General features: G+C 40.7%; 1 protein-coding gene across 1 annotated transcript in view; it reads right to left on the reverse strand.

Moving 5' to 3' along the window:
* The window catches only part of Muc16 (mucin 16, cell surface associated), a 185,925-nt gene that overhangs the window by 10,296 nt on the left and 162,387 nt on the right, over positions 1 to 13,242 (reverse strand). Inside the window, exons 70-75 of the mRNA XM_042054693.1 lie at positions 6,150 to 6,246; positions 5,416 to 5,545; positions 5,260 to 5,318; positions 4,955 to 5,127; positions 3,610 to 3,645; positions 2,008 to 2,073 (exon numbers count right to left, since the gene is read on the reverse strand). Of these exons, the coding sequence (XP_041910627.1) occupies positions 2,008 to 2,073; positions 3,610 to 3,645; positions 4,955 to 5,127; positions 5,260 to 5,318; positions 5,416 to 5,545; positions 6,150 to 6,246 (561 nt within the window). The remainder of the gene's footprint in view (positions 1 to 2,007; positions 2,074 to 3,609; positions 3,646 to 4,954; positions 5,128 to 5,259; positions 5,319 to 5,415; positions 5,546 to 6,149; positions 6,247 to 13,242) is intronic.

The following is a 13,242-nucleotide window of genomic DNA, read 5'->3' on the forward strand; positions in this document are numbered from 1 at the left end:
TGACAGCTGAAACAAGTTTGTGGAAACTCATGAACACTAGACTGACAGTTGTGAACACTAGAGATTCCATGGGACCAAACTAGGGTCTCCATGTGTGGGAGACAGTGGTGAAGCTTAGACTATCTTAGGGGTCACTGGCAGTAGGACCAGAATCTAACCCTGGTGCATGAACTAGCTTGTTGGAATCCATTCCTTAAGGTGGCGTGCCATGCTCAGCCCTAATGCAGGGGGTAGGGGCTTGGTCCTGTCCCAACTTAATATGCTAGACTTTGATGACTCCCCATGGGAGCTTTTACCTGTTGAGAGGAGTGGATGGGAAATGGGATGGAGGAAAGGTGAGGGGGAAAGGGAGAAGTACTGGGGGAAAACAATGAGGACTCCAAGAGAAACATACATGGATCTAATCTACCTGGGAAGTAGAAAAAGACAAGATCTCCTGAGTAAATTGAGAGCATGGGGACCATGGGGGAGGGTTGAAGAGGGGAGAGGCAGGAAGGGGAGCACAGAAAAATGTATAGCTCAATAAAATCAATTTTAAAAGAAAATAAATAAATAAAAATAAAATATGAAAAAAAAGCTTGCCTAAAGAGCAGAAGGTAAAACTTAAGCTACTAGAGGCCATGCAGTGATATTACACATCTTTAATCCCAGGATTTGGGAGACAGAGGCAGATGGATCTCTTTGAGTTTAAGGGCATCCTGGACTACACAAGACCAGTATAGAAGCAGATCCAGATGGTGGTGACTCACACCTTTAATTCCAGTACTAGGGAGTCACATCCCAGCACTAGAGAGGAATATTAGGTGGGACGAGGCAGGAACTTACTCTCTTTCAGTCTGAGGATTTCACAGAGGTAAAAGCTTTCTTTCCTTTTTTTTTTTTTTTTTTTTGGTTTTTTCGAGACAGGGTTTCCCTGTAGTTTCTAGAGCCTGTCCTGGAACTAGCTCTTGTAGACCAGGCTGGCCTTGAACTCAGAGATCCGCCTGCCTCTGCCTCCCGAGTGCTGGGAGTAAAGGCATGCGCCACCACCGCCCGGCGGTAAAAGCTTTCTAATGGCTTGACTGCTTTGCTTTTCTGATCTTCAGGTTGAACCCCAATATCTGTCTCTGGGTTTTTATCATATTTGCTACGTGTGTGTGTGTGTGTGTGTGTGTGTGTGTGTGTGTGTGTATGCAAATGTGGGAGCCAGGGATTGACACCAAGTGTCTTCCTTGACCCCTATCTACCTTATATATTGAGTCAGGGTCTCTTATTGAAACATTATTGACTAGACTAGCTGGTCAGTTTTGATGGGGACCCACTTTCTTGTTTTCCCAAGTACTGCAATTACAGATAGGCTACTATGTTGGGATTTTAACTGTACTACTCATATTTGTTTAGAAAGCACTTTAACCACTGAGCAATCTCCCTAATCCCAAGGTGAATCTTATTGACTAGGCATTCAAGGCCCCTTCTGATATGGTTTCTAGTGACCTTTTATCATTAGTTACTTATTCATTCCACAAATCCCAACATCGTCCTGTGGGTCCAGAACTAGACATACAGAAGGTATATGTGCACTGAGCTTTCTTGGTTTAGGTAAACCAACTTCTCTATTCTCCCATCAAATTATGATGTTGTGAGCCAGTGAGCCCTCACTGACGGAATACTCTCAGAAAACCTCCATGCCTTATTTATCTGGATCACTTTTACTCAATTTAGAGATTCAATTCTCTACAACATTCTCCAGAAAGTCATCCATTCTTTATATTATGCTATCTGACTCCTCTCCCACTAAAATTTCTTACTCTATCGTAATTATTAATTCAGAGTCTGGCGGTTGCATGAAAGGAAACATTTGGTTAAATTGATAGAATTCTCTTTATTATTAGAATGATTGTTTATTTATTTATTATTGTAAATGGCCTTGACATTACAATATTCACACCCTAGTTTTCTACTTGTCATGTGGAAGTTAGAAGTGGAATGGGAATCCCATCTCAAATAGTAAAAAGAGCTCTGACATACCTGTTGTGGGTTCTGGCTGCACAGATGTAAATGGAGAAGCCAGGATGGTGGTGGGTGACTCAGGACCTGGGAAAAGATTGTCATCAAGATGAACAGAGACTTCATATAATGAGAGAGCCTTCCATTAGTGGTCCAAGCCATGAAAATTATTACCAAGTGGTTCATGAATAAGAGTAAAGAAAAAGAGTAATTGCCTGAATGGAGGGGGACAAGCCTGTGAATGTAATCCATTCAAGATAGTGAAAATGGATAGCAGAAAATAAAAAGTGGATAGCGGGTGATTGGTAGAAAGTGGTAAGCAAATAGGCCAGATGAACTGGAAGACAAAAAATGCAAAAGAGATGAATGCATGAGTATTAGGATGATAGATAAACTGATAGTCAAAACAAATTTGAGAAGAAAAATAAGGAGAAGGTAGAATGATGGAACATTTAAAGAAGAGTAGATAAATATATATACATGATGATAGATGGGCATGTGGGTGGGTAGATGGATATATGGGTGATGGATGCAATGATTGGTGTGGGTGGATATGTGGATGGATGGATGGATGGATGGATATAGAGAGAAAGGACAGGTTGGCAGCAACAAATGCCAAGAAGATAACTGGACAGAGAATGTTGGTAGATGAGTAGATAGACTGAAAAATTAGATAAATGTTTAGACATATGGGTCAGTGGGTGCATATGGGTAAGTCTAGAGAGTAGGTGAATAGATAGGCAGTTGAATATATATATATACATATATATATATGTATATATATATTTATATATATGCAGATTAGTAAAAGTCAGAAAGAAGTAATTTCAAGCAGGCAAATGGACAGAATGAGGTGATTTGTAAATGAATGGACAAATTGACAGATGCAGAAGTAGGAAATTATCTAGCTGGTTAGATGGTTTTGTAGGTAGGTATGCATGTTTTGATAGATAGACAAACAAAGCAAAGAATTAATTAATGAGGGATAAGTAAGACAATGGGTAGAAATATTGATGAATGGATGTAGGGGCTGAAAATGGATTGAGAAATGAGAAGTAGAAAGAAAAACAGAAGGAATGAAGGTAGTGATACATGAGAAAGGGCAAGGAAATGGATGGGAGAAAGGACAAGTAGATATGTGGAGGGATGTACGATGTATGCAAATGGATGGATGGATAGGTGGAAATGTGGTGCCAGAGGATGAATGAGTAGAAATGTGGGAAAAAGGATAGCTAGAAAGACAGAGAAATTGATCTCTGAACAAGAGAATGTGAACATTTTGCCTAAATCACTTCAGTAGCCATCAGAATTTTCAACTTGATAATTAAGTTCCCACTAGGGGACATTTTATTTGTGTTAAAAAGATATGAACCACAGTCTTCATCTGAACTCAGCCCTTTGTACATTTTATAAATTTGTATAAAAATCTTGCTCCAATTAAGCAGAGTGAAGAAAAATCGGAAATCTAAAACTTAAACTGGAATTCCAAGAAGAGGCCAGGGACAGCAAATTTTATTACATTAAGTCTCTTTTAAAAGATTCATTTATGCTTAAGGCAAGATTCCTTTAGAAATAAATAGAAATGTGTGAACCAAGACCTAGCTAGGTCAAACTTATACATACTTGTAGGAAGTCCTTCTGCATCATGTTCATTATAACCTATAACACAAAAGGCACACATAAGGGTAATGAACAACAAGGTCTTATATATTACATCATGCCTTGGTACACCTGGAACAAATATGAATGACTGTATTTGTACATAATTATTTAGCAGCTATTTCTGTCCTAAGAGCTAATATAAATGTCAACATGAACAAGAATTTATTGCCATATCAGTCAGATCCAACATGTTCTTACCAATTCTAGAGCATGCTCCTAACAAGAGCTTCTCATAAGATCTATTGTCATACCTCAATCCCCATTTATATGTACCCATCTACACTATCATCTTCCCTTGCATGATCCATCTATTTATCCATCCAGTTGCTGTCCATTGAGTCCTTTCTATACATTGTTTCCCCACTTTCATTTGAAGAATACAGTGCTGTCTGTGCCTTACTGTAGTATACTCTGGAACAAACTGCATAGGAAACTTTTTTGTTTCTGGTGCTAAGTTTAATATTTGGCTAAGATACTTGGTACTATTAAGTAGACAAGCTATTTAACGAGATAGATTGTGAACCTTATGAAGGCTAAAAGCCTATATATGTCCCACAATTTCATATTACAGTGATCAGATGGAAATGGAGATCACCATAATTCTGACTAGTAATAAACCTGTTGTAGGAGTTGGAATTCCCCTTCCTTCTCTTCAGTTCTTATCACTAAAATGAGTGTAATAATTGAAAGACAGATATCAACACTTTGAAATGTAGGACACAAGCAATCCTGAATTGAACTAGAGGCTCATTCACTGCTGACTGGTGTACCATGTATCAAAAGATGAAACGCAGGCTGCTGAGAAAGAAAACCAAAAAATATTTTTACATATCTGTGAGCTTGTGTGTTACAATACCAAATGGGCAGAAAAGATGTGCTCATAAGTGCAATTGTGGTATGATTATTATGGGTAACAAACTTCATAAAGGATTTTAGGCTTATTTCAGAGGAAGTAATTTATTCTTGGTATTGAAAATCTAAAAGCCTTTATTTGAGAAAGTAATTAGCCCCACAGGGAAACTTACTTTGTGTCCAAAATAGACATGGCATCAAACTGGGTTGTAAATAGTTATATTCAAAACCATAGAAAATGACATTTCAGGATTGATCAACAAGCATTGATTTGTATTAAAAGGTAGAGCAGAAAAAAATGAAGATTCTATATAATTAGAATGACTATTGAATTTTCAGGCATAAAGAAGAATATCTTTGCTGTGAAGCTTAGAGAAATTTTCATATAACTGAAAGTATATGAACATAAAGAATGCTAGAGAACATTCCACAGTAAATAACAGAGAACACTCACCATTGACATACAGACTGTCCTTGTCCAGGGAGTAGTTACCCAGCTGGGTGACTCCCTGAGATAGATTTCTCAGCTCTGTGTACAACTCTTTGATGTCCATCCCAGGATGTGCAGGGTCTTGGTAATAGGCACAGATAGCATCCACACCAGTGGCTGTTCCATTATTCTTAGGCCTGGAAAGAGAGGAGTGTGGAGCCTTTAAAACAGTCATAATGTAGATGAGAACCAGAGGGAAGGAAGGAGGAATGAGAATGGTCACAATGAGCAGTGTTCATTCCTTGCAAAGGGACAGAAAGGAGACTCACCGGAGGGAATCCAGTCTGCAACTGGAGTTGAAGGAGTCATTCTGGAACACATGTCCAAGCTGTGGATGGATAAGGAGGAGGGAAATGAAAACAGGTGTCGGACAAAGGGGTCATATGGGATAAATCTTCCCTAGGCTGCTGGGGTAAGGTTCTCACCAGGGACTGGAGGAAAGTCTCAGTTGAGCTGAACAGAGCTGAGTCATTGCTCATATTTGATGAATATGGAAGGTTGGTTATGGTGAAGTTGATTGTGAGGGTTTTTAGATTGTCCCCTATAGCTGTTGGAAGAGGAGAGATACAACTGAGAATTTGCTTGCTGCCAGAGTTAAATCCTGTTCTCACCAGTTTGGTTCCTTTTTCAGTCTCCCACCACTTCTCAACATTTCCAATCAGGTCAGAACCTAAACAGGTTCCTAACTTCATAGCACAGAAATTGTCTTCTCTTAGCATTCCTTACTAATTCTCTCTTTATTCCAGCACAGGTCTCAGCTTTGACCACACATACTTCATTCAAAATCATTGTATGCAATGGCTAAAGATGTTCTCTATCTGGATCAGTAGGAGCATCTTTCTTAAATGAAAAATCACACTGGGATGATCTACAGTGCATTAGTAACCATGGTTCCATGTGTACTGTCTGTGTCCAAGTTGTAATTGATGACTTGACACTTGTTGTGCCTAATATTGTTTGTCAAGAAGTCACACATGGGGATAAGAATTGAAGAATTGCTTCATCAGATTGACCTGTGGGCATATCTATGGCGCATTTTATTGATTACTATTTTATTTAGTGGATCCAGTGAATTCTGACTAACAGACAGGTTGATTCTGCATCTTGCTTCCATTGAGTCTTTGGCCTCTCTGAAAAGACTGGTTTGTATTTGGGTCAATTTTCCTTTAGAAATGAGGAGGTATGAACTAAAACCTTGGTTGTGTTAAACTGATACATACTTGTAGGAGTTTCTTCTGGACCATTTTCATTATAACCTAGAAAATAGAAGACATGTCAGAGAAAGGGAGAGTAAAGAAAAGGATTCAGCATGTTTTGATCCATATGGCACAACACCGCCATTGTGTAGATTAGTGAACAAGTATTTAAATTTCACGATCTGACAAGTCATCCTGGATGAGAATTTCCTGGTATTTCAACTATACACATCTCTTCCCATACCTATAATATGTTCCAAATATGTCTTTACAAAACATTTTTACACCTCACTCCTACAACAATATGCCTCAATACACATGGTTATTTCCCTTCTTTTCTGCCACTATATATCCACCGAGGAGATTCTTATTGATCATTTTCTATGGGAAGGTTTTCATTTTAATCTAAGTAGATAAAGAGCAAACAAAGAGGCAATCTGCAGGCAGCAAAACACCCCAACTATCTGTGCATAGAGATCAAAAGAAAAGTGAATGAGGATAGATTGCTGTATATACATGGTATATACAAAGAGGTTGGAGAGGCTAGAATACATAATAAAACATATCTTGTTTAAGAAGATATCAGACAGATAACTGCTGGTTATGCTCCTCAGATTGGAGTGATTTAAGATGGGCAGGGTCATTTGCTAACAAAACCAGGGGAAGTAAAGCAAAGATGGAGACAAGACGTTGACACCCTTTAAAATGACCCTAATGCTGTCAAGGTAGACTACAATGAGAAACACTTCTGCAGCCATTGAGACATCACAGAAGATGAGGAAATATTAAATATTGACAGAAATGAGATAGAACAAGCTATCAAGACAGCAAAATGCAGGAAGGCCTTAGGAATGGATGACATCATGGTGGAGGAGCTGGAGGCAGCTACAATAGGCTCAGGGTTTTAGGAGCTTCTCATACTCTTCAGAGAGATATGGAAACACAAAGTGATTCCCACAGAATTGAGCACTCAGTCATAACTTTCATACACACAAGAAGGACAATCTAGAGAGGATCCATCATTCTTTGGGGTGAGTGAGGAGTGAGTGCCCGAACCGCGGCAGCTGCCCGGAGAGGGACCACCGACATTCCACAACTCCCCCTGCCACCAGCACACTTCCTGCTCTTCCTGCAGGGGTTATTCTCCCCGGATACCGCCTCTCTCTTCCTGTCCCTTCCCAGCTTGCACCCAGAATCCTCCCCCCTCCCCCTGCCTCATCCTCCCATCTTTGGGGCCACAAAATCCCACAGCTCACCCTGTTTGGGCTCTGGGGACCTGGAATTGAGTGCACCCAGGCCAGTGGGAAGTCCCCTCCTTCATTTGACTGCCAGGGGCAAGGTAGGCCTTTGTCTGAGAGCTGCTTGGCCTGCAAGGGGACCTGACAGTCTGCCAGAGGATCCATCATTCTTTGGGGTGAGTGAGGAGTGAGTGCCCGAACCACGGCAGCTGCCCGGAGAGGGACCACCGACATTCCACAACTCCCCCTGCCACCAGCACACTTCCTGCTCTTCCTGCAGGGGTTATTCTCCCCGGATAATGCCTCTCTCTCCCTGTCCCTTCCCAGCTTGCACCCAGAATCCTTTCCCCCTCCCCCTGCCTCATCCTCCCATCTTTGGGGCCACAAAATCCCACAGCTCAGCCTGTTTGGGCTCTGGGGACCTGGAATTGAGTGCACCCAGGCCCGTGGGAGGTCCCCTCCTACATTGGCCTGCCTGGGGCAAGGTAGGCCTTTGTCTGAGAGCTGCTTGGCCTGCAAGGGGACCTGACAGTCTGCCAGAGGATCCATCATTCTTTGGGACACTGCAGTCCTGATGACGACTTCTGGAGATGCACTTTCATACCTCGCTGACCTCTCAACACAGTAGCACCAGTGATATTTTCTTAGTTGTTCTCAGGTGTCCTGCTCCAGTTCTAAGGCCATCCACCCAAAGGGGTCAGACTCTGGCCTCCAGGCAGGTCTGAGGATTCCTGCGGAGGGGTGCGGGCTCCTTCAGATTGTGCTGCCAGGTTCGCTGTGTGGTATTCCATCCCGCCCTGCCCCCACCTTGGCCCTTTTGTCTGGGCTGCGACCCTGGGCTGCCTGGAATCCCTGATCCTGTGCACTGACATTCCATCTGAACTGGTGAGTGAATGAGGACCCTGGGGCAACCTGCCCTGGAAGAGAGCACAGACCCCCTACCCCCACTTCCCTCTGCAGGCTTGTGTCTGTTTCTCCCGTCCCTGTGTCTCCCAAGCTTTCCCTAGTGTTCTCAGGTGTCCTGCTCCTGTTCTAAGGCCATCCACCCAAAGGGGTCAGACTCTGGCTTCCAGGCAGGTCTGGGGATTCCTGCAAGGGAGTGCGGGCTTCTTCAGATTGTGACGCAAGGAATAGGTCCTCCTCTGACACTGGGGAGATCCAACCAGTTTCAGTCACAGCAAAGATTGGTCTAGGACACCAAACGCCTCCAGGCTCCTTTTGAAGGAAGAGATGGGCAGGCACCAATGCAGGAGCTCCTCCAACAACATGAAAGGCAACATGACATCACCACAATCCAGACATCCCGAAACAACAAGAATTGAACACCCTACCCCAGAAGATATAGAAGAATCCAACCTTAAACAGTACTTTATGAAAATAATAGAGGACCTTAAACAGGAGGTAAAAAACTGCCATAAAGAAATGGAGATGACAAACAAAAAGGTAGACGAAATAAATAAATCTCTCAAAGATACCCAAAAAAAACAAGAAAAACAAGAAAAAGCAATCAAACAGGTAAGGGAAACAGTACAAGACCTGATAAATGAAATGGAGGTATTGAAGAAAACACAATCTGAGGGACGACTGGAAATGGAAACTTTGAGTAAACGAACAGAAACTTCAGAGACAAGTATTTCCAACCGAATACAAGAGATGGAAGAAAGAATCTTGGACTCTGAAGATACTATAGACGAAATAAACTCACAGATTAAAGAACTAAACAAATCTAACAAATTCTTAACACAAAACATTCAGGAAATCTGGGACACCATGAAAAGACCAAACCTACGAATAATTGGGGTAGAAGAAGGAGAAGAATTACAACTCAAAGGCCCAGAAAACATATTCAACAAAATTATAGAAGAAAACTTCCCCAACCTAAAGAAGGATGTTCCTATGAAGGTGCAAGAAGCCTACAGAACACCAAATAGACTGGATCAAAAGAAAGCATCCCCACGCCATATAATAATCAAAACTCAAAACATACAGAATAAAGAACAGATATTAAGAGCTGCAAAGGAAAAAGGTCAAATAACATATAAAGGGAAACCTATCAGAATTACACGTGATTTCTCAATGGAAACCATGAAAGCCAGAAGAGCTTGGATAGATGTGCTACAGACACTAAGGGAACATGGATGCAAGCCTAGACTACTATACCCAGCAAAGCTTGCATTCACCATTGATGGAGAAAACAAGATATTCCAGGACAAAAACAGATTTAAACAATACGCAGCCATAAATCCAGCCTTGCAGAAAGTAATAGAAGGAAAATCACAAACCAAGGAGTCCAACAATGCCCACAATAACTCAGGCATCTAGCGACCCTTCACCAGCACAACTAGAAGAAGGGAAACACACAAACTCTACTACTAAAAATGACTGAAGTTAACAACCACTGGTCATTAATATCACTTAATATCAATGGACTCAATTCACCTATAAAAAGGCACAGGCTAAGAGACAGGATACGAAAACAGAATCCAACATTTTGCTGTTTACAAGAAACACACCTCAACCACAAAGACAGACACCTACTCAGAGTAAAGGGTTGGGAAAAGGTTTATCAAGCAAATGGCCCTAAGAAACAAGCGGGTGTGGCCATACTAATTTCCAACAAAATTGACTTCAAACTAAAATCAATCAGAAGAGATGGAAAGGGACACTTTATACTCATAACAGGAAAAATCCATCAGAATGAAGTCTCAATCCTGAATATCTATGCCCCTAATATAAAAGCTCCCACTTATGTAAAAGAAACACTTCTAGAACTCAAGGCAGCCATCAAACCACACACACTAATAGTTGGAGACTTCAACACTCCTCTCTCACCAATGGACAGGTCAGTCAGACAGAAACCTAACAGAGAATTGAAAGACTTAATGGAGGTAATGAACCAAATGGACTTAACAGACATCTATAGAACATTCCACCCAAATAGAAAAGAATATACCTTCTTCTCTGCGGCTCATGGAACCTTTTCGAAAATTGACCATATACTTGGTAACAAAGCAAACTTCCACAGTTACAAAAAAATATTAGTAACCACCTGTGTCTTATTGGATCACCATGGATTAAAATTAGAATTCAACAACAATGCTACCCCCAGAAAGCCCACAAACTCATGGAAACTGAACAGTCAACTACTGACCCACACCTGGGTCAAGGAAGAAATAAAGAAAGAAATTAAAGTCTTTCTTGAATTTAATGAAAACAAAGACACAACATACTCAAACCTATGGGACACAATGAAAGCAGTGCTAAGAGGAAAGTTCATAGCACTAAGTGCCCACTTAAAGAAAACGGAGAAAGCACTCATTGGTGACTTAACAGCACACCTGAAAGCGCTGGAAAAAAAAGAAGCAGACTCACCTAGGAGAAGTAGAAGACTGGAAATAATCAAACTGAGGGCAGAAATCAACAAAATAGAAACACAGAAAACAATCCAAAGAATCAATGAAACAAGAAGCTGGTCCTTGGAGAAAATCAACAAGATTGACAAACCCTTAGCCAAACTAATCAAACGGCAGAGGGAGAACACGCAAATTAATAAGATCAGAAATGAAAAGGGGGACATAACCACAGACACAGAGGAAATTCAGAGAATCATTAGATCTTACTACAAAAGCCTGTATGCCACAAAATTGGAAAATGTAAAAGAAATGGACAGTTTTTTAGATAAATACTATATACCAAATTAAACCAGGACCAGGTAAATGCTCTAAATCGTCCTGTTAGTCGCGAAGAATTAGAAACTGTTATCAGAAACCTCCCCACCAAAAAGAGCCCAGGACCAGATGGTTTCAATGCGGAATTCTACCAGAACTTCCAAGAAGACCTAATACCTATACTCCTTAAGGTATTTCATAATATAGAAACACAAGAGTCACTGCCAAATTCCTTCTATGAAGCTACAGTTACCCTGATACCTAAACCACACAAAGACTCAACCAAGAAAGAGAATTATAGGCCAATCTCACTCATGAACATTGACGCAAAAATTCTCAATAAAATACTGGCAAACCGAATCCAAGAACACATTAGAAAAATTATCCACTATGATCAAGTAGGCTTCATCCCAGAGATGCAGGGCTGGTTCAACATACGAAAATCTATCAATGTAATCCAGCATATAAATAAACTGAAGGAAAAAAACCACATGGTCATCTCATTAGATGCTGAAAAAGCATTTGACAAAATTCAGCACCCTTTTATGATAAAGGTTTTGGAGAGATTAGGGATACAAGGGTCATTCCTAAATATAATAAAAGCTATTTACAGCAAGCCGACAGCTAACATCAAATTAAACGGAGAGAAACTCAAGGCTATCCCACTAAATTCAGGAACACGACAAGGCTGTCCACTCTCTCCTTATCTCTTCAATATAGTGCTTGAAGTTCTAGCGATAGCAATAAGACAACATAAGGGAATCAAGGGGATTCAATTTGGAAAGGAAGAAGTTAAACTTTCATTATTTGCTGATGATATGATAGTATACATAAGCGACCCCAAAAACTCCACCAAAGAACTCCTACAGCTGATAAACTCCTTCAGTAACGTGGCAGGTTACAAGATCAACTCCAAAAAATCAGTCGCCCTCCTATACACAAAGGATAAGGAAGCAGAGAGGGAAATCAGAGAAGTATCACCTTTCACAATAGCCACAAATAGCATAAGATATCTGGGAGTGTCTCTAACCAAGGAAGTGAAGGATTTATTTGACAAGAACTTTAAGTCTTTGAAGAAAGAAATTGAAGAGGATACCAGAAAATGGAAGGATCTCCCCTGCTCATGGATTGGGAGGATCAACATAGTAAAAATGGCAATTCTACCAAAAGCAATCTATAGATTCAATGCAATCCCAATCAAGGTCCCATTAAAATTCTTCACAGATCTTGAGAGGACAATAATCAACTTTATATGGAAAAACAAGAAACCCAGGATAGCCAAAAAAATCTTATACAATAAAGGTACTTCTGGAGGCATTACCATCCCTGACTTCAAACTCTATTACAAAGCTACAGTATTGAAAACAGCTTGGTATTGGCATAAAAACAGAGAAGTTGACCAATGGAATCGTATAGAAGACCCGGATCTTAAACCACAAACCTACGAACACCTGATTTTTGATAAAGGAGCCAAAAGTACACAATGGAAGAAAGAGGGCATCTTCAACAAATGGTGCTGGCATAACTGGATGTCAACCTGTAGAAGAATGAAAGTAGATCCATATCTATCACCATGCACAAAACTCAAGTCCAAATGGATTAAAGACCTCAATATTAATCTGAACACATTGAGCTTGATAGAGGAGAAAGTGGGAAGTACTCTACAACAAATGGGCACAGGGAACCGTTTCCTGCGCATAACCCCAGCTGCACAGACATTAAGGGCAACATTGAATAAATGGGACCTCCTGAAGTTGAGCAGCTTCTGTAAAGCAAAGGACATTGTCACTAAGACACAAAGGCAGCCTACTGACTGGGAAAAGATCTTCACCAACCCTGCAACTGACAAAGGTCTGATCTCTAAAATATATAAGGAACTCAAGAGACTAGACTGTAAAATGCCAATTAACCCAATTAAAAAATGGGGCGCTGAACTGAACAGAGAATTCTCAACAGAAGAAGTTCGAATGGCCAAAAGACACTTAAGGTCATGCTCAACCTCCCTAGCTATCAGGGAAATGCAAATCAAAACTACTTTGAGATATCATCTTACACCTGTCAGATTGGCTAAAATCCAAAACACCAATAATAACCTTTGCTGGAGAGGTTGTGGGGTAAGGGGTACACTCATCCATTGCTGGTGGGAATGC

The sequence above is a fragment of the Arvicola amphibius genome, chromosome 3 (genome assembly GCF_903992535.2).
Source record: "Arvicola amphibius chromosome 3, mArvAmp1.2, whole genome shotgun sequence".
Classification (NCBI taxonomy): domain Eukaryota; kingdom Metazoa; phylum Chordata; class Mammalia; order Rodentia; family Cricetidae; genus Arvicola; species Arvicola amphibius.